This window comes from Heterocephalus glaber, unplaced genomic scaffold (genome assembly GCF_053883595.1).
Source record: "Heterocephalus glaber isolate CG9 unplaced genomic scaffold, H.glaber_assembly_v1.0 deba00001788, whole genome shotgun sequence".
Lineage (NCBI taxonomy): Eukaryota > Metazoa > Chordata > Mammalia > Rodentia > Bathyergidae > Heterocephalus > Heterocephalus glaber.
In genome coordinates this window covers 2242124-2264535 of record NW_028258471.1, presented here as the reverse complement: position 1 = coordinate 2264535, position 22412 = coordinate 2242124, and the positions used below count along the sequence as shown (strand labels likewise).

At 41.2% G+C, this 22412-nt stretch overlaps 1 protein-coding gene across 7 annotated transcripts in view; it reads right to left on the bottom strand.

Moving 5' to 3' along the window:
• Positions 1-675: 675 nt before the first annotated feature.
• Mrps27 (mitochondrial ribosomal protein S27) overlaps positions 676-22412 on the bottom strand; it is a 111936-nt gene continuing 90199 nt past the window's right edge. For 3 of the 7 annotated variants that reach the window (XM_021250663.2, XM_021250664.2, XM_087203150.1), the window contains 9 exons: positions 21955-22038; positions 19580-19678; positions 17648-17762; positions 14047-14125; positions 12291-12406; positions 9142-9244; positions 6767-6909; positions 4336-4506; positions 676-1911 (listed from right to left, as the gene is read on the bottom strand). In XM_021250663.2, the coding sequence (XP_021106322.1) occupies positions 1672-1911; positions 4336-4506; positions 6767-6909; positions 9142-9244; positions 12291-12406; positions 14047-14125; positions 17648-17762; positions 19580-19678; positions 21955-22038 (1150 nt within the window). In that variant the 3' untranslated portion in view covers positions 676-1671. The remainder of the gene's footprint in view (positions 1912-4335; positions 4507-6766; positions 6910-9141; positions 9245-12290; positions 12407-14046; positions 14126-17647; positions 17763-19579; positions 19679-21954; positions 22039-22412) is intronic. The other 4 variants (XM_004872858.3, XM_021250666.2, XM_087203151.1 and 1 more) reach the window with 2 other exon arrangements.

Here is a 22412-nt window from a genome sequence, read left to right as displayed (position 1 = left end):
ACACCAGCTTCTCCACTGCATGGAAGAAGTACAGAGGCAATGTTAGGTAATGGGATGGAAGATGACTGCAGTGATAGGTCACAGTCCCCAAAGAAGGTGGGGGAGAATCCCATAGCTTAGGAACCAGGAGCTTGGGAGAGGGTAACAGAACTGGAGGAGAAATACTCCAAGAGTTGCTGAGAGCGATGGTGGCACAAGTGTGGAAGGAATCTGAGCAGTGGGGTCAGGTAAGCACCTGTTGAGGCAGAGACACAGTGGCAAAAGGGCCTCTTTTGTTGAGGACTTGGAATAAAATGTAATAGGGTCACAGGGGGACTGTTATGACATTTCTAGATGTCCTCCTATAGCCTCATGTGGTCATAACCCTGCTCTTGATAAACCAAAATGTCAGCAATGACCTTGGTCAGGACCCTCTGCCTAAGCCAGAGTCAGCACTGACACAGCCTGCAGGTACAGACAGATGGCGGGCAGGGAAGAGGCAGCCAGTGCAGGGGAGGTACTTTGCTTCATGTCCTTCTTCACAACATGGGGCTGCTTACGGTGCTGACACACAGTAAGTCCTCAACAAATGTGAGTGGTGATTGTTAGAAATGTGTTGTTCAGAATCACAGTAATGATAACAGTGGTGAGACTCATTCTTTCTCCCTCTTTCTCCTAAAGATAAACATCCTGGGATTATTTCAGTGTGTTCTTTATTTTCTCAGATTCTTGATAAAAGCACAATCTTGAATAAAAGCACACCACTGTATTTAAAGGCAACATTACATGGCAAGCAAAAGCTGCCTCCCCGATCCTTTCCCAGAAGGAAACCTCAGGAAGGAGTTCCCCACCTCCTGGCAGTTTGACAGTTATTCACATCAGCTACGCATTTGAAGCTCAATCCCATCTCTCATTTTCACCAACTTCTTTCACTGAAAGGTGTGTTCACAAGTTGTGTGTGTGTGTCTATATGTACACAAAAGGCCACTGGAGGGAGTAGCAATGATGCTCTGGAAAAGTGACCCCAACATGATGAAGCAGCCATAGCAAGAGGGTTTCACAGCGGGAGCCAGAATTCTCCTCCGGAGCCTGTACATTCTAACAATGTCACTGGGGTTGCTGAAAATTTGAAATCCAGTGGGGTCCTGGTCTTGAGGTCGCTCTTGTCGTGGGCTTGCCCCCAAGCAGAATCACAGGGGCAATCCATGGTGGGAAGGAGGATGTGGGAATGTGGGAATACTATGGCCAGCTGGCAGGGAGGCTTCACTAGTGAGGGGACTGAGACACAGGGCGTCAGACCTGCAGTTCCCTGGGGCCCTACATGGCTGGGCTGGGGACAGGTACAACATTCAAAAGCCTGTGCTTCTCCTGCCATTCTCACCAGGTGCTGGGAGCTTTCCATGCTCACAGTTGATTCCTATGTCAAGCATGTGGCTGGGAGCCTCAAGAGTCCCCTGTAAAGGTAATTAGCTGGTGGCTTCGATCCAACCCCTTGCCACTTGCCTAGCTCCCCATCCCTTCTTGGCATCTGGATGGGCAGTCCCAGCATCTTGATCTGTAGCACAGTGAGGCTTTTAGACCACATGTGCCTGTCTAAAGAAAAGCCAGAGAGAAGAGGTTGAGGCTCCACCTGTCCCTTCTGAACACCGCAGTGGCCTTGGGAGGTCCTTGTGCAGGCCTGGCCTGGGCATGTTAGGCTGCTGCCTCAGATGCTTTCCGGGCCTGGTACTCCTGCTTCGCTTTCTCCCTTTGCTCCTGCTCCTTCTGCATCAACTGCACCAGCTCCAAGTGCCACTCCTGCAGTTTTTGCTCATAGGTAGCGAGGTCCTCAGGCTCACACGTGGGGAGCTTTTCCTTGACAAGATGGGTGGTCAGAGTCAAAAGGCTTTCTGACTCAACTCTGCCAAGAGCCTGCAGCTTAGACTGACAGACCTGTTGGAAATGAAGGAGAGAGAAGGAGAAAGAAGAGGAGAGGGAGAGAGAAAGGGGGGAGGGGGTTGAGCAGAAAAGAGAAGCAAGTTAGTCACTTGCAAAACAGCCCACTTTGCTTGCAGGAAAAGTTCTTTGTTGGGACGCTGTCACATGGCTATTCATCCAGGCTCTGCTCCCTTCTGTCATTTCTCTCCTCAGCTTAGAAGTTTGCCTAAGATGGCTGACATGTGATTTCTCCCCACTGACTCACAAATGGTAAATGGAACTCCATATGCTAGGACTTCTTGTCTTGTTTTAAAACCACAAAGATGGCACAGGTGTATCACATGAATGTTTCCACACTGACCTATTCCAATCGAAGCAGCCAATTCCACACACCAGAATTCTAGGATGCAAACAAAATGGCAGAGACATCTGATAAACTGGAGTTGGCCTGTTCTTATCTTTTCCTTCAAATCACCATGCTAAATGTTTGCCCTGCCAGTGGTCCTTTCAACAGATGGAAATCATTTAAGGATTTCTCACTAATGGCATGCTAAACAAGTCCCAGGAGCACCCGCACTATTAGAAGCGTCCATCTACTGTGGGCCCCTGTAGGCAGCCTTTCCATCCTGCCTGCTTAAAGCTTCATCCCAGTGGCAGCTTAGTTTGGTCAGTGATGTATCCTGAAGAAGTAAAGTATTAAAAAAGTTAACCTACTTAAGTGCTTCAAGACGTAGATCATCAGAACAGCCACTGACGGTCCCAACTGCTGCTTATACTGCACATTCCCATGTTCTACAAGACAATGCGCTGGCACAAGAGCTGGGCCTGCTCTAGTATTAAAGAGGGTGGGAGGTGGACAAGGTCCATGAGCTCCAACGTACGAACTGGAGGTCTAGTGTGATGTGTCAGTCATACAGTGGGTCCCAAACAACATCTCAGACTAGTACAAATCAAGCAATAGGAAGAAAAGGATATTAACATAAAAATGATTTCTGATACCATTCTCCACATGGTTCGGAGCCAAGGAGACAGCCTGGGTCTCAGAATAAGGTCTCAGCTCTGACTGGGAAACTTGTCCAAATCTCAGTTCAGTTACTTACAGGCAAGTGTTAGCCTTGGCATCATGTGACCCAAGGAAGTTGCCATCCAGAGCTTGTGAGGATAAAGGAAGTGCAAGGGTGTCTAACAGTGACAGGTGGTAAACATTTGCCTCTTCTGCTGATTTCTGCAACATGTAAGTGTGAAAAATGAAGGTTCCATGGCCTGAGAACTTAATGCAGGCACAGGTTTCTATCCTGTGAGATTAAATATATACAAAGTAAGAGAAAGAAGTGATAATTTTTAGGAGTTGGGGAAGCAACCTAGGTCCATGTGAATGTGATGATGAAAATCTGTGGGGCTAAATAATTTTTTTTTAAAATAAGCCTTTCTAAATAAACCTACGAAGTTAAGACAAAGAGGAAAGGATTAGCATGAAAATTCTCAACCTAGTTTTACTACCAAGTCTGTGTACCTTGGGGACATTAATTATCCTTTCTCAGTTTCAAATTAGAAAAAGGTTAAACAATGAGCTTACAGAAGAACTGGGAGAAACAACTGCTTAAAATACAACAGGAAAAGAGGTTTCTCACCTCTGTTTCAATATAATTACTAAATAGATTTAAATGTAATGATCTAACAAAGTTTATATTTCTGTCACAAAATGATAAAATGTCTGCTAGCAAAGGTGAGAAAGTCTTCTGTTCTCTATGAAGAATCCCACTGAGGCAGCACTTTTCTCTCTGCACTAAATGAATGAGAAGCAAGGCAAGGAGGAGGCCGAGAGTTTAAACACTGAACGCTCTTCCTTTTTCCTGTTGCTGATCACAGGCATTTGGGATGTACAGAGTTGAAAGCTACCAAAGACAGCCTGTGCTTAGGGCTGTTTACACAGCCACGTGGTACAGGAGAACATTTCTAATGGCCCCAGTGACCAGCACAAAACTGCCAAAAACGAGCAACAAAAGATGCCTGCCTCTCTTCTTATGTGCTCAAATGTGGCTCTGTAATGTGGAACTGGGTTTCTGACCCAGCACACTCAGTGCAATATGGGGACCAGGCACTGTAACCCCATGGCAGGAGCCAGGTCACAGCAAGGAGGAGGCAAGCTATTATCCATCTATCAGGTACCCATCCTTGATAAGGGGATAATGACATGCTGCCTTGCTGAGCAAAACTGTGAACGATTAGCTCAAGTACAAAAAGAAGCATAAAAATTTCATTGGTTTCCTTTAAGACCACTTCCCATGTGAAGCAATAAAAATGTAATTTTTGATTTCAGTTTTTAATGCCCCTTTGTGTGTGACAGCAAGGCATGAACACTGAGAAGACTGCTTGTCCATCACCACAGTAGAGGAGCATGTTTTATGCACAGCTGAGAGAGACTCAATTTCTGCTCACCTGAAAGCGCTCCAGGTACTGGGGAAGCTTGGACTCTTCTGGTTCCTCTATGTCTAGCCGCTCCACCACATTATCTGAGGCCAGGTTGTCTCCATCTTCTGGGGGAGGTTTCTCTGAAGCCCCCTCAGTTGGAGAAGTCAGAGTCTTCAGTACACTGTCCAGCACATCGAGCTGTGGAGCAGAAAGACTCAGGAATTACATATGGTGTGGTCTTGACAGCATACAGTATTGTGAAGAGAGGCTGGGAAGCTGAGAGCAAGGGAAAAAGGGGTCTAAAGAACTATAAGTAGTTTTCTCCTGTAATAAAATTGCAAGAAATAGCTGGGGAGGTGGCTCAGTGGCACAGTGCTTGCCTAGCTTGCATGAGACCCTGGGTTTGATCCCAGTACCACTAAAAAAAAAAAGTTAGGAAACACAGAACAAAGCAAGCGGGACAAAGAGGGAACCCTCTCACAGTCAGGGTTATTTGTGTGCATGAAATCAATACAGGGTATCCAAGGTTTGCTTTTAATTAGCTTTGTAGGAACCCAAGAATTATGCTTATGGGTGATCAAGGACCTCCTCATTCCATATATTTCTTGGCGTCAATTTGGGATTGGGACAAAGGGAAAGAAAGACCATCACAGACCACAGCCAGGCTGAATGTACACTAAAGCTGCTGGATACAGGCGAGGGCCTCCATCAGAGAAAGATCTGAGCTCACAGTATATCTATAAATTATCAGCCTAATCCACATAAGCTGCAAGCAAAGGTCAGCAATACATACATGAAATTCACTTTTAATGAGGTGATTTCTGTGACTTAAATACTAAGTAAGTTAAAAAACAGAGAGTTTCCTTTTGTCTTATCCCTCTCCCCCTCTGCTTCTACTTGGGGCACACCTCCCTTAGCCCAGGGAGTGCCGAGTCATCAGAGGAGAGATAGAAACAACATAAGACCAGCAAAAACACCTGCTGGATATCGACTAGTCCTGTCCATGTCACATCAAAGCAAATATCCAAAAAGTACACCAAGGCCTTTTACTACTGCTAATACATGACACCTAAACTGGGTACATATCACATTCCTGCTGACATGTGAATAACATCCCCATAGATTAGAATAAAAAGAATACAAATTTGGAAAGAATATTTACTTAGCAAAGAATTTATGTGTGATTTTTGACTTCAATCAACAGCACTGATTATAGCAGGCTTAAAATATATATTTAGAAATGTGGGAGTTTTGTTATACATGTCTGGGAAAGAATGTAACAAAACACTAGGTGTTAGTATGAGGTGCCAGTGCAGGCATCAGACCTGTATCTCTCCTGACTGAAATAAAGGCAAGGGCTGAACCTTAAAGACCAGGGTCCAGACAAAACAAGTAAAGAGCTTCACAGTGACCTTTCTCCCAGGCAAGGAGACAGCCACTGTCCTATTCTCACCCTGGGTAGAAAAGCTGCTTGGCCAGGCACAGACACTGGCTACCTGCAGGGCGTAGGACCTGTTATTTCCGAGTCCAAGCTAAGTCTAGTGACTTCATAGTGTCAAGGATCTTAAGTGACTCAGGGAGATGAACTCTGAGGCTGCTGGGGGGACAGTGCTTGAGACTGGGCAAAGCAAACACCCGAGAGCTTTGAAAGAAACACCAATTCAGATTTTAGTATCTCATACTCCCCACGGAATGGCTTAATGGAAGGAAAGTAAGATGGCATCACCACCCTCAGTCCCCAGATTCATTTTTTTTTTTTGGTACTGGAGGATCAAACTCAGGACCTTGCGCTTTTGAGGCAGGGGCTGGAACCACTGAGCTAAATCCCTGACCCCCAGATTCATTTCTTGAGAGCTTTTATAGGGGAAAAAAGTTTCTGTGTAATTTCTCAGGACTGCATAAGGGTACAGAAGTGCCAAAAATATTTAACATGAAATCTTATCCTCTCTTAAGTTCCCACTGAGATTTTTTGGGAGGGTGGGTTAATTTTATTTTCTAGTGCTTTTTTGTCAGTAGGATTGAGTATGTGCTTTTTCATTCCTACTCAACTGGATAAGTTCCTATTTTATACAAATATAAAAAGTAGGGATAGGAGAAAGACAATGAAAACAAATCCAGGCCAGGGATGTAGCTCAGTGGTGCGACACCTGCCTGGCAAGTGCAAGGTCCTGAGTTTGATTCCCCGCTAATGCGGGTCGGGGGAGGGTGGAGTTGGATGACAAAAAGTACAGACTTCCATTTAAAAACACAGAGGGAAATCCACTGCCTGCCTTGCAAGCACAAAGTCACAAGTTTGATCCCCAGTACCCCCCAAAATAAATAAATAAAAATACATAGGGAAAGATAGAATTGCAAAAGTAGATAATATGTTTGAACATTCTGAAAACAAATCAAAACTCAACTTATCATGAGGAATAGAGATGGCTGAACCTGGGTAAATGAAGGCTGAGGGACATACCGCTTCTCTACACAGCTTTAAGTCCTCTGGGGAGGAGGCCACCTTCTCCATCACTTGAAGGGCTCGGTCAAGGTAGCCTGGTTTCCACATGAGAGGCATGTTATGGTACACAGCCCGAAGTCCGTGCTGCAATTCCACCTTTCCTGTGGCCAGAAAGAACAATGAAGAATGCTCAGTCATGTCTTTCCACTACATCTGAGACTAAGGATTGAAGGTACCAGGTCTGGCTATTAGAGAAACACAGGATCATTTCAAATCTGCACCAGGAGCCTCATCTTCATTTAGTGACCTGGTGACATTTTAGAGAAATGAGGAATGTGGCAAAATTTAGCCAGGTGTGGTGGTGCAGGCCTGTAATCCCAGCACTGTGGGAGGCTGAGGCAGGAGGATCACAAGTTCAAGCCCAGCCTGGGCAATTTAACAACTAAATGAGACCCCTTTCCAAAATAAAAAATAAAAAGAGGCCTTGGGTTCAATTTCCAGTACTGTATTGAAAAAAACAACAACAAAAAATACCAAAGTAGTAAAACTCACCATGTACATTTTATAATACAAATTTGTGTGACTTTATTTTTCCTCTTTTTCATTTGGGCTGGCAGAGACTTTTGTAAGGCTACCTGAATGATTGGCCTGTGGGAAATTTGGAGAGGATGCCATATCTGCCTCTATGAAGGGCTCCCTTTAAAATAGAAGTCAATGGAAATACTATTTTTGTTTCACACTAAAACCTTTCCCAGAAAAATAAATTCTACAACTTAGCTACAAGGAAAACTTTGTTGATATCTGACAAGTTTCCCTTGCCAGGAAATCTTTGACATTGTTTAAAAGGCACCAAAACAACCAGTCTATGCTCTTTATGAAAAAAGAAATCTCATTTTCCTTCTCTTTCCTTTACTTTAGCTTTGTAAGAGTCCCGGCAATCCTTCTGGATCTTAGGATGTGAGTGTTTCCCTTGGTGCCTCAAATCATCCAAACTGGGGCTCAGGCTGGGGATGTGGACAGCGGGTCCTCTGCTCCTGCAGGGACAGTGCTGATTGAATGCTGTGGCAGAAAGCTGCTCTGCACCAATGACCAAAGTCACCTTGAGTTGCCAGGTCTTAAATGCACCTTCACTTAGCTTTCCTGGGAAGGAGGATTTGGGAAAGCTACAGTAGGATACAAATAGACAAAGCTCATCAGGCAACAGCTAATTTTAGACCTTTAAGGTGCTTGGGGTTACAGGGCAGTCACTGTGGGCCACTGCTTCTACCAGGGTTGAGTGAGGCCATACAGTGTGTGACACAATGACAGCAAAGAGCATTTGATCTGTTGGCTGCCAGTCACAAAGGGCCAGGGCCTCTGTTCATAAACAAAAGCAAAGTACACTTTCCTAGCCCAGTAGTCCATGCAGTATGGCAGTCCTGAATGCTGATCTGAACATAAAGGAAAACACATGTAAATCAATATCAAAAGTTGGTGGTAAATAAGGAAAACATGATTTTTTAATCATCAACTCTTGTTAGTTTAACAGCTACTCTAATAAATTCTGAAAAACCTTGTTCTCAGTTAGTTTATAACTGAATCAGCATCCGAGAATGCCATATTACATTTTGTAAGCAAAGATCAACTTCAAAAGCACTCAGATTGCTATAACTTCGGTTTCAAAAAACAAAGAGAAGCAATGAATTATCAAGAGAAGGTGCTTTCCCAGAGGCCTAACTTTGTAAGAGAGCACAGAAGACTAATGAAATAACATGCATTTAATAAGTCTCTGTGAAACAGAACACATTTAACACACATTTAGGCTGCATGTTATTTGCCCAGATTGCATGTAACCCAGGGGCCGAAGCTGCTCCTCTTGACCTCTCAGTGCCACCAGAGCCCCACAGGTAAGCCATTGTCCCATTTCATCCTGCAGTCACACTGGGGCTGTGGGCCACTCTCTGCTTCTCCCAAAGTGCTATTAGTTATGCTCTTTGAGTTTTTCCTCCCTCCCCTGAAAATAAAACCAAAGATACAAGATCAACTTTAACTCTTAATTCCTTACCTCCCGGACTTCAGGTCTAAAGAAACAGGAAGACCTCTGTTAGTGCTAGGAAAGACTCTCGTGGCTGGCTCTCTGTTCTCTACCCATTCCTCATGTTGAATGCGCTAAACATTATCTACAGCCAGCAGAACCATTTCTCTCCTTGTCGGTGGTGGATTTGGCTTTTAATAATGGTCTTAAAACCACCTGCCTTATGTTATAACTGTGAGGTCTATTTTTATGTCTAAAAGTGAAGGTTGTCAAGGAATTTCACTAGTAAGTTTAAACTGAATTGTAATTTTATTAATAAATAGAAGATGGCACTAATGTATCCATGAAGAACAATATATATAAGGATCTCTTAGCTTACCAAGAAGGGCACAGCCATACAACTGGGAACTCACACCCACTGAGTTCTTCTGTTTTAGGCCCAGAAGTAACAGGGATGCACCAAACTTCCTCTCCTCTTCACGCTACAACAGGAATACACCAGATCACGGTCCAGCTAAGCAACGAGTGATTTGTAACAACACAGAGGAAATGAACTTGCTATGGTATTAAGTAAAAATATCAAAACAACACAGCTATATAAAAATTACAATCCTAATTTTGTAAATAAAGGTATTTATATTTAAAGACAAATACAAAACAAATATTTTCTATGTTAACAAATTTCTGGGCAGAGAACTTATGAATAATTTTGGTTTTCTTCTTTGTATTTTTCATTATTTTCCAAATTTCTGGCAATGAGAAAGAGCTCCTTTTAAAAGCAAAACAAAATTAAAGAGTAGACACTGGATCCGCATTGACTTGAGACAACCAAGGAAGATTCAACAGTCAGCAGCACATTCCCTCACACTGCTATGGCAGAATGGAGGATGCTTTTGAATTCTGAACAGGTCACAATGGTCAGACTTTTCTTTTACAATGTTAAAATAAAGATCACTGTTAAGTTGCTTTCAGATAGATGTATGCTTCTTAAAAACAAATCACAATCAGAAGAGATCATCTCTTTCAATCCACGTGCAAAATTACACTTCAATAAAACTGAAGCCTTCTGAGACATGGGGGGTCAGAAGGGCAAAATCATAAGTGCTGGTAAGCCTGCTGCATGCGCGTAACAGCAGCGACGATGACAGGTACCTCCCTGGAAACCCAGGGCCTCGAGGACAGCCTTGGCAACTTCCTAGACAATGGGAGCTGGGAACTCGGCGGTGCCACAGGAGTACACACACTGGCCAGGGCTGCAGGCTTGAGACACACAACTGAAAGCTCAGACTGCCCTGCACTCAGAGGTCAGGGAGAAAGCAGAGAATACACAAGGTTTGTAGGCTGCAATGTTGCATTAATAGGCACCCAAACCTCTTGACTATGAATAGCCTTTGTGCAATCCATGCACCAGATCGAGGTTTTCCTTAACCTCTGGGTGTGTGTGTGTGGCGGGGGGGAGCAGATACTCTGGGAGAAAAACAAGCCTGTTGGGCAGCACACATAAGTAAAAGGGCTGATAAATAAGGACTAGGCTATTTTATGTTAAAAAGCAAATCTCTCTTAACCTAGGGAAGTTTGATTTTCTCCACATACAATGCTTGAAAAGTGGGCCCAATAAATAATAAATATGGCAGATAGAAAACATTTTTTTCTTCTGTAGACTGAAAGCCAAATAAACAGTAAAATATGTAAACAACAACTATCCTCGATGTGCTAGGGATGAGGCAGGTATGGTGATAGTGACAGGGATAGTGATATAGGTTGAGGGTCTCTAATCTCAAAATTTAAAAGGCAAAAAAATGGAACTTTTTGAGCACTGATATGACATTACGAGTGAAAAATTCTACACCATGAAACTGTTTCAAACATAAAATTATTAAAAACATTTATAAAATTACCTTCCAGCTACATGTATATGGAACACAAGTGAAGTCTGTTTAGACTTGAGTCCCATCCCACTACCTGATTATGCATGTGCAAATATCTCATTATATATAGGCAAATATTCCAAAACCTGAAAAAAACCTGAAATCTGAAAGGCTTCTGGTCCAAAGCATCTCTAAAAAGGGGTACTCAGGTGTTACTTCACCACTGTCCTCAAGGTTTTCCTAATTTATGCATAAGCTCTCCCATTAATATACGGCACTCTCCCTCTCGTGACTCCCCTTCACAGCAAGACATCTCAGAAGAGTTACCTATACTCGCTGTCTCCTTTCTGTACCTCTAAATCACTCCTCAATCCACTCCGATTTGGATTCCTGCTCCACTACTCTACGGAAACTAAGGTTCCAACTTAGAGCCTCTATGCTCTAAATTCAATGGATTTTTTTATTCCCCACCTTACCTTACCCTCTAAGACCTCTCTGTCATGGATTTTGTAGTCCAACACATTCCTGATTTTCCTTTTTACTTATTTTAATTGACATATTTGTACATATTTATGAAGTACAGTAAAATAACTTGATACTTGTATACAATGTTGATTTTCCTTGTTTTTGCTCTCTAGCTCATTTGTAGACATTTACAAATGGATGTATAAATTAATCTCCAAAATTATATCTTCAGCTCCTATCTTTCCTTTAAGTCCCCAATATCTGTTATGAAATCTCTTGACTCTCAAAAGCAACTAAAACTGCAATATCATCTTGAATTTACCTCCAAAATATGTCTGGCATGTACTCTAACTCGAGTACATTCTGGTTGTCAGGCCACAATTATCTCTTGCTCAGACTATGTAGGAATCTCTAAACTGGTCTGACCATAATAGCCATCCCTACCATGAAAACATTCAAAATACCAAGAAAACAGCCTGATGTAAAGTAAGCGACATTTAAATCTCAGTCATTATTGTTATTACTGTTGTCATTCTTAGGATAGAAATAAACAATGACTCAACATCCTAACTTAAGAGCAGAAACTGAAACTTGGCATTTTGGATTTCTAGAACACAAGTGGTCTATCATGACCTTACAAAAATACTTACACAAATGAAATAATCAGTATTGAATACCCTAGGTGATGGTCAAAGTTAGATGCCCATTTGTTTCTTTGATATGCAATGCACACTGAGCTCTCAAAGATTATTAATGATTCATTTCTGGATGTCTGAAACTTGGCTAGCTCAAATTTCAGAATGTGCACAAGGAGCCGGGGTGTAGCTCACTGGTTCAGTGCTTGCCAAGGAAGAAAAGGTCCTGGGTACCACCCCCAGTATGGCAAAACAAAACAAACACCTCCCCAAAACAAAAAAACCAAACCAAACCACCACAACAACAAAAAACCCAACCCAAAATGTGCACAATGTTTTGACTTCAGAGTCTGTCAAGCAGAACACCCAGTTTCTTGGAAATCAGTAACTGAATGTACAGAATGAACACTCCTTCCTGGGTATGCATGGCCACAGAGATGCACATCGGACACCTTCTTTCAGATTCTGAGAGCAACTGCCCCCACCCTCCTGCCTAACTCAGCAGCCACTGCTCACTCTTTCCTAAAGCTCTCAGTACTGCTTCAGGGCAGATTACTTACGCTTAAGTCAGTCTTCTTCGCCAGGCAGTGGTATAAAACATAGAGTGAAAGAAGCTGAGTGGAAGGTACTTCAAATGCTTCTTGCATCATGATCTCAAAAACCACAGACAAAGCATCTGGCAAGAAGATAAAAGTGAAAATGAGCGGAAATTAGTTGTAGATAACATCACCAAATCTCTAACTACAAAAGTGGAGCACAGCAGAAAAATAAACAGAATTAAGAAGCAAAAAATGTGGGTCCTGGTCCTAGTTTTTCTACAAAGTAGGTCTTTCCTAAGCCTCCAGTTTCTATTGAATGTATTGTAATGTACTAAATCAGGTGCTATTACATCAATGTGCCCAAGGATATTAAATAAATCACTTCCCCTTTCCTGGCTCCCAGTATCATCTTCATAGTAGTAAAATACTATTGGCCCTATCTATTTCAAGAGATTTTTGGATAATCCTATAAGATAATACATATGGAAAATTTTTTGTAAATTGTGAAGCAAATTCAAGTCATGATGTCCATTACCCAGGTGAGCTAAGGCCTACAGAAAGAAAGCACATCATTTTCAAGTGTCCCTGACAAACAGGGCCCAGAGGCAGGGCTGAGCTGTCTGCCCTATTCTCTCTTCTGGTGCCTTCTCCCGGTTGAGGCAAAAGAGGACAAATGTTAAAGGAAATCCTAAATCTTCAGCATTATTTCAATGACAGAGAACAGATGAGTAAAAAAGGGATAATAAGGTTCAGTTTAAAAGACTTGAAAGGAAACAAAAATGCTCATTCATAAATTATAAGCCCCGCCTGTAACGTGTAATATACTTGTCTGTACACAAATGGTTAGAGGAGAACAGGCCTTGAGAAGTTCCTAATTTCCCTTGATATTCTACAACATAGCTAGAAGCTAAGAAAATCAAGTTCAAATAATGTCTGTCCTCTGGTTTTCTCTTGTTAAACAATGTTAATATCGGTTTAAAACATAAAGCCCACATCTGTAACAAATACAATGAATGTTTTCAACTGAGTAATTCTGTTAATTTTGTAAATATTCAAAATTATAAAAGTGTCAAGATGATCTGCAGTTGTTCCTAGCCAGCTGGTTTTGCACTTACTGTTATGGGTCTGAAGGAGACCACAGGTATATTTTTTATGCAAATGAGAAACTGAGACAGCTAGGCAGACCAGGAAGTGATCTAGTAAATCTAGCAAAATAAGGACCTGGAAAAGATTTTCTTTTAAATAAATAAATAAGCCAATAATATTTTTAAAAAACACAAGGTTAAAAATCTGGTTTAAGGGGCTGGGGATTTAGCTCAGTGGTTCCGCTGCTTGCCTCGAAAGCACAAGGACCCGAGGTCGATCTCTGGTACCAAAAAAAAAAAAATCTGGTTTAAAAAAATCTAAGTTCTGCCAAATGTTCATTTAGAATCCAAACTTACACATGAAATCTAAATCAAATTTACTTTATACTTTACTTATATTCTGTATTTCAATCAGTTTGGGAAGTAAAATTAGATTGCCCATATAATGAACTTTTCCCATATAGTTATTTATATATTTTATATTTCCTATCCTAATAACAGTACAAAGGATATGACTTAAACATTTTTTGCATAACTGATAATAATTTTCATGAAAACTTTTCTGACTTAAGGAATGATGTAAAGAGGAGTCACTGAGAAATTTAAAAAGGGGAAAAAATCTGCATTATACATTTTCCTTTGGAAGCTGAAAGACCTATAATAAATATCTGAATCTGGGATTGGTTTCTTACCTTTGTAATTTTCTTTCTTTATGAAAAAATCCAGCAATAAATTGAATGTAAAATTATCTGGAAAAATTCCATATTGAACCTGTAATAAAAATGAAAACAAAGGGAAAAATTTTTATTCACTTTAATTCAAGGTGTAATGTATGCCTATGTATTATTCAGGATAAAACTTGCCACCATTAGCCTTAAACTGTATGACTATCATTTTACAGCATCTGTGACAGTGAAATAGGAGCTGTGACTCATCAATTTGGTAACTAGAACTGTTGGTCAGGGTGAGAAACTTGTGAGTGGGTGTCTGATACAAGACAATTGATATGTAAAAAGTAAAGCTCAATTCTAACACCTCAACAGAACAGCTAAAACCAAAAGAAAGAAAAAAACCAAATAACTCCACATCCCAACCAGTTCAGTGATTCTTTTTAAAAGGCATGAATAATAACACAAAAATGAATTCTCAAGAGAAAGGACTCATTATACAGCATGTCCTATCTTTTAAAGACCCAGAAATATGCCAACAAATATCTGCCATTAATCAATCTCTTAGGATATCATGCTTACAAGCAGCTGAATATCTGACAATTTAATTCAGATAGAAATTTTATGATTAGAATCCTAAGAATAAATGGGGACCATTAGACCTGCCTCAGAATTTTCGAGGAGTGCTTCTGAACAAGAGTCTTAAGCCTCAGGACCACACAATCAGATCTCTGGGAATTTAACACAGAAACCTGAAGTTTCAATGAATTTCTTATGTGATTTTCATGCACACTCAAACCTGACTCCCAGTGTCCTGGATTGTGGCACATTTTTGTTTCACATAGTGGACTGACCACTATATCTGTCCCACACTGCTCTATTCTTCCCTCACCAACTATCAGAAGCATCTGAAGAATTTTCTTCAGCTATACCCATTTCCTTGGGAGATTCAGATACAGCCCTAACCCCAACTGTGAGTCACTATGGAACTGACTCACTGTCACCAGCAGGCATGGGATGCCTCAGGTATGCTGAATGGAAAAATGTTTAAAAGCCACCCTTCAAAAGGTTGTAGCTCAGGGCCAGAGCTTATTATTTCCTCAAAGCAGTAATCCAAATCACCACTAATCCCCGGGAGCTGGGTAAACTCAAAATATTTTAGGATGATAAATCATTAAAGCTAGAGAGGACCTCAGAAATCAACTGGTCCATGATTCTCAATCCTCACTACAAATTAAAATCAATTGGGAGCTTAAAATAAAAATACCTATGAAGGGTGAAAAGGCATAGCATGTTTCATTATTTTAGAGCAAATTATCTGGTATGTTACTGTAATGGTGGATTTATGCCATTAAGCATTTCATCATAAATGTTCATAAAATGTACAATATCAAAAATGAACCCCAATGTAAACTACTGACTGTGGGTGATGCAATTCACCAATTCTAACAAATATGCCACTCTAGGGGTAGGATGTTGATTATGGGGGAGGCTATGTATGTGCTGGTGCAAGGGAAAATCTCTACTTTCTGATCAATTTTGCTGTGAATCTAAAACTGATCTAAAAACCAGAATTTATTAAATAGCAAAATGAAACAATAATAGCAATACTTGGGTACCAGGCAGATAAAATGAATTAGAATCTTAGAATCTCAGGGGTAGAAATTAGCATCTATAGTTTTTAGAAAGCTTTCTGGGTGACTCTAATGGGGAGCCAGAGTTGGAAATCATTGGTTTAGTACAACCCACTCAAATTAGAGTTGAAAAACTAAGACTTAAATGGAGAAAATTATTTTCCTGAAATTCTGGGCAACTGGAGGTTGCATATTGGCTCTTGACTCTTTTGTCTAGTGGTCTCTCCATCAAGGCTATGGAAGCAGCAGAAATGATAGATTCTGTTCTATTTTTCTTCACAGGCTCTTCCTGTTTTGTTATCATAGGAGTCTTCTTTGAGTGTAATCTGTTTCATACTCTGAATAGAGCTGGATTTAATCTTTGTCTTCCATTGGGCCCTTCCCTTTCCCTTTTGAGATCCAAGGCCATCACTTTGACCATCCTTACCTAAGCAATTGGCTTGGTCTCATTCCCTCTCTCGTTCAGTGACCCACATCCACACCCCTCCCCGCCCTCCACCCCAGTATACCATATACGCAACATATTATTTTTCAAGCACGCATCTTTTGGTGACCAGCTTAAATGATAACTCATATATCTTCCAATTCTCTCCAATTGGATTCCTCTTCTTGATTTCTCTTTTACTGATGTGCTTGTATGGCACTTACATTTGGTTAATATTAGACTGACTTATCAGCAAATTTGTTTTTTTGCCTTATTACCTTATCCATTTCCTGAGGGCAAGTAGCTGTTGCTCATTCTTGTATCCACCACTATAACCAATCCAATGTCTAACATATAAACCTGTGTACAATGTATGTTAAGTTGAATTGGGCCCAAGTCATGGTAATGAGAACCATCCTGTTTGGAGAGGACCCAAAAACAAAATCAGTGTTCCTTTTGAGTTCAAACTTTCAAGGTCGAGACCCACAATAATAACACTGTAAACTCTGGCTTATTTTGTACTTTCTTTCACAACATGAAGGTAATGAAGACTTGACCCTTGGGTGGAGCGTGACATACAGAACATCTTAACCATAGGGAACTCTTAGACTTGAGGGAGGAGTCAGGGGACTTGAAAGACCCAGGATGAATTACCTAGGAAGAGTGTCTTTCAAAAAACTAAGTCTGAATATTCTGGAAAGCCTGTTCCAGCAAAAGTGGTCATCTCTCCCCACCTGCAGACTTTATCAAAGGGAACAATGCAAGAATTTCAAGGCTCAAGGATTAGGGACCAAGAATGAAATGAGCACAAGTACAGAGTTCTTATGACTGGATGACCTTTCGCTTTCACCTGTCCTTCCTGAGGCTCAGAAAAGCAGCAGCTCTGAGAAAATTTTTTTTTTTTTTTTTAAAGGCAGGGTTTCAACTTTGTAGTTTAGGCTGGCCCTGAATTCACTATGTAGCCCAGGCTGGCCTGGAACTCATGGTGATCCTCCTGTCTCAGCCTCCTGAATGCTGGGATTACAGGTGTGCACCACCACGCCCAGCTAGCACTGGGAATTTTTATTCTTGATTTGATTAGTTTATATCCAGCCTCATTCTGAAAAGGACTGTCCAAGGGCAAATCATTTTAAAAAGTTATTGCTGGTGCTATTCCTTTCTATAAGGTAATAGGTAAAAATACTGTAGCATCTAAGCTCAGGAAACGTGCCAGGAAGCTACTACTATAGTTTATAACTAGAGGTTCCCTCAAAGTCTCCTACTCTCAGAGATGGGCCTTTGGGAGGGTGAGTGCATTATGGGATGGCATAGCTGACCTGCTGTTAGGAGACGGGGTGTGACTTGGAAGCATATGTCCTCTGCCCAGCTCCTCCCTTTGTCCTCTGCTCCCTGGCTGTCACTGACATGAGGAGCTTTCCTCTGCCCAGCCCCTTCCACCATGCTGCTCCTACCTGGACCATGTAAGGAATGAGAATACTGAAATGTGATCCAAAATAAACTTCTCTAAATTGGAGGTGCCAGGTATTTTGCTCCAGTGATGAGGAAAATGAGCAAGACAGCCACTCACCTTATTGACAATGGTATATAAGGCTTTGTCTTGTGCACCATATTTTAGACACTGCCTAATCCAGGTGTGGATGGTCCAGTCTCTTAGGTACAAGCAGTTGGGACTGTGTCGAAATCTAAACAAAGCACAAGAGAGAAAACTGGTGTTATTTTTAACATCAGCGCCAAAACATCTTCCATCAGCAGGTCCTTCTCTTGGATATTTACTGTGTATAGTCAAAGAGACCAAGGCTTGAAAGTCAACAGCTAAGTCTGAATGAAAAGAGAAGGCAAAGTAATAAGAAAATTATAAAAATTTTATTCCTTATTTAATACTTCCCACTTCAACATGTTTTAAGGAGATTTATGAAAAATTATTTGGGGAAAATACTAACCATGCCATTACGTAAATACATATTTTAGTAGAAGGGAGATGAAAATCTGAAGCCGATATTTTCGAAGTTCTTAAACAGATGAGGGTAAAAATACAGAATAGCATAGTAATTCTAGAGGGCTGCTTTGGGTATTACTGATATCTGTGGCACTTAAGAAAGACTAGGACACTTTACTGAATTAATTAAAAAAAAAAGAAAAGGATAAAAAATTCAGGATGAGCAGAACTTCGTACTCATGTCCTATAGGAGTTGGAATCCTATTAACTTCTTCACGGCTCCATTCTACTCCTTCAGTCCATCCCCAGGCCTCCCATAGCTCTACACATGGTCCTGCAAGTTCCACACAGCCCAACATGAGTACTATACAGTAAAAAGATCCTCACAAAACAATTCCTGATGCTGCTCTTGCCGGAAATCTATAAACACTCCAAACAGCTGGGGTAGAAGCTTCTTCTCCTGGTTCCTCAGGGTCTCGGACAAAAGACTAAGTTGGAGTGGAAAGAGGGCTATGAGGAAGATATGTGTACAGAGGGTGCTGTAGTCCTTCATTATATCTGTTTTGGTTAGGATGGATCTTCATATGTCATATCATGTCAGCTGAAGTCTACATATTTTCTTTAATAATCAAGAAGCAGGCCCATTTCTGGACCCCCTAAAAATCAAATTCTTCTCTTAAAAAGAAAAAGGTAAGACAAAAACTTGGGAGGTAAAGGATTCTGTGCCATACATGAGTGGAGGATATAGGCTAATTCCAGTGTTTTTGAGAGGCTGATTATTCAACCTGTCACCTGCTATTTCCTGCCATCTGCCATTGGGATAGTTTCCTTTGGAACAGGTGCCAAAGCAAAAGCTGAGAAAGGAGAAGAAGTGAGAAACAGTACTTCATTTAGGTTACCTATTGGTTCTCTGGTGAGAGGTTTGGGAAAAATAAGATTTGAAGGTGTTTTATAAGTATAGGGTCATCTAGCCCTTTCCCTCTTTAGTACTGGTGACTGAACCCAGAGGCACACCACCACTGAGCTATATTCCCATCCCTTTTTATTTTCCCACTGAAAAATTTGAGGCAGGGTCTCGCTATGTTGCTCAGGATGGTCTCAAACTTGTGATCCTGAGTAGCTGGGATCATGGGTAAGCACCACTGTGCCAGCTCCATTTTAAAAAATATTCCAGGTTTGGCTGGAAAATCTTTCACTCTAATGTTCTGTACAGAATTAACCTCTTCAAAATTAAATAAAGGCATTGTATAGGTACACTAGACACTAGATCTAATGAAATCTGCATGAAATGAAAATAAGTATGCGCCTTAGTATTTCAAGTTTTCTCTCCCATTTCCAAATCAATAGGTGAGCTACTTAGGTTCCTCTCCTTGCGAATGTGAAAATTTGAGACTTGAAGTGTAAGGACCAATGAGAAGCTATTTTATTTTACAATAACTGTTTTTGCAGTTCTGGGGAGTGAGTCCAGGGTCTTATGCATGCTAGGTAAACATTGCTATTGAGCTATCCCCTCAGCCAACATTTATTTTTAAAAGAGAAACATCAAGTGAAATAGTGTATTACCTCAATGACAGCGACACTTCCTCATTAGCTGTAAACTCCCTGGGTAAGTGGGGCAGTGACTGGGATGCTCCACATGATTCCTCAGTGCCTGACATGATTCTTGGCCCACAGTAAAATAAAAAAAGTTTCAACCAACACATGTCTTAAATACTATCGTGTGCTGATCATTTTGTTAACACCTATGTTATATAAATTCCCTTTGTGGGGCATTTATTGCTTTATTACAAATAAACACATAAACATATTTAACAATAATAAAGATGGGGCATGGTAAGTGCAAAGGACCAAAGGAACTGCTAGATGCTAAAGAGGTTTGGTTGTAGTGGTTATCATGATTAGTCCATTCTTCACTTTAAAAATAAACAAACTAAACAATGTCAACTATCTCCTTTACCCAAGATTACTTTATACTTAATTCTCACTTAAACCTAACTTGCCTTAGGATGTCTCCAATGACCACTGAAGTTCTAATTTTTTCTCTTGATGGACTTTAAACCACATCCATGACTATGACTATACCCAGTTTCTCTCTTATTCATGGTCAGCAGGCCGTGTTTAGACTCTGAAGAGTAACAAAGATGGACAGGGAGAACTTAGCTACAGACCTTTAAAGCTCAAATTAAAATTTATTTAAAGCCATTTGCAAACTTTCTAAGGCTAACTTCAATGCACGGAAGAACAGAAAAGTCTTTTTTCACACTTTATTTCTTAGAAGCCTAAAGTGAAAGCTACTCAAGACTTTACACATTTAACATGATCATTCCCGCACAGCAGCCCTTTGAGAGGTTTGCCAATAGACTCACAGAGATAGGAGTTTTAATAAGTCCATTGCCTCCCCCAGGATGGATCAGGTACAGCTACTTGGTATGACCTCTGCTAAGTCTAAACAATCCATATGTACAATAAATGTCTAGGATATTTTCAACTATCAACATTTTATCACTTTAGGAAACATACATATATTACGAAATGTGCTGCCCAAAGTGGAATTCCTGCATTTTCCAGCCAGGCAGCAGTGATCTTTTGCTAAGCCCTCATCAGTGTTAGAAGAGAAATTAGTACACAACTTCTGTGAGTAGCCAGACAGAACATAAACAAGTTAGAATACTGTGCAAGTAAGAGCCCACTTTTGAATAGTGAGCACAAGAAAAATCCCTCGGTCAATGAAGGCAGTTCAGATCGATAAATGTGGGCCCTTTTCAGAATTCCCATCCGTAATGTGAGGGGCAGGTAAGGCCAGGGGACGGGGACTTGCCAGGATGATTCTCTGGGACTGCTGGCCAGCAGAGCACTCTCCCAGGAGAAAGGCAAAGAGAGAGGGACACAACCAACACAGTGATCTCCCAATTTGCCTGCAAACAGACTAGCTTTTGTTCTCGCCTGTTCCAACCACCAGCCTGGCAGATTACTGACAGCCACTGTAGGAGTCCTCTCTGTGTAGGAGTCCCCTCTGTGTAGGAGTCCCACGCCATCAGCTGTTTGCTCACCTCAGCAGAAGCTTTATTATTGCCTAGGCCAGCAGGCTGCCAAGACAGACAAGCCGTGTAAGGAAAAGATAAACAAACACAACCCTAATAATCCCAATGGTGTTGTGTTCATGAAGGCAAGAGACAGTGAGGTTCCAGCTTGTAAAATGTGGGTAAACTTTCTTAGAGGAAGGAGGGCCATAAAGAGGAGAGAGGGAAGAGTATGTTCTCAAGGGCTATCTCTGGTTCTACAAGTTGGTATCTATGGCGAGAGAGATCTCTGTCCCTAGTGTGAAGGGAGGTTTGCAGGTGAAGACAGAGCTTGCCTAGGAGGCCAAGTCAAGGCTACTCCAGTGGCAGGAACTGAGAAGCTTCCTGTCTTCTGAAATCAGGCCATGCTCAGAGAAGTTCAGGGCATTTGCCTGCACTGCTGCTTATTCAACAATGATGTCATCAGGAAGGCAGGAAGCTGAGTCACAGACTACAAAAGGAAATGGTAGTGAAAGTCTTGGGTAGGGTAGAGGTTTCTGAAAAGGGAAGGAAGGTCACATAAAAGAGATCAAGTGAAAAGAAAAACACCAGAGATTTACTGTGATAATAGAGAAGGTATCACACAGTGCATGAATGTCATAAGAGATTGCCTACTTGCAATCAAATTCATCATTTAATTAAAAAAAGTGGGATAGCTGTCCTTCAATGTAATCCAACTAAAGGTTTTGTTACTGTTGAATGGCAAAAGTGACAATGCCCTTTATCTCTTTTAGTGTCACAAATGAAAATGCTCCAGGCTAATCAGGCCTCATGTATAAATGCCAACAACCCCACCACTTAGCTGCCACACTGGTTCTTCCACATGAGCGAGCAAGCTTTCCACGCTGTTTATCTGATTATGAGAGCCACCACACTTACCCATACTCATGCAGCTTCCCCTCTTCCCTAGTGAGTTCTGTATCCTGTGGCAACTGGCTTCCAGATGGGAACTGCAGCCAGAGCCTGGTAGAGGGGAGAAGGGAGAGGGGAGAGAGAAAGGTTGCCAAAAAGACAATGCAGCTGGCTCCAAAGCGTGGACTGGGAATCTTATCAATGAAACAAATTTTGTAATTATCAGAAGAATCCGTCTTTGATACAAAGAGTGAGAGTGTTGTATAACTAAACCAGAATCTAATTCAATTGCTGCTATCTACTTTTGTGTTCTAAAAACGTAATTAAAAGGATAACCACTTTCTTTTTCATCCTGCTAGAAACTGTTTTCAGAATCATTAGTCTCAGAACAATTATTAGTTGTCCCCACTACCACAAATAAAATAAAAAGCATCAGTATTATAGATTAAATTTTTGTTGTTTGAGATCCCTAATTCTTACTCTTA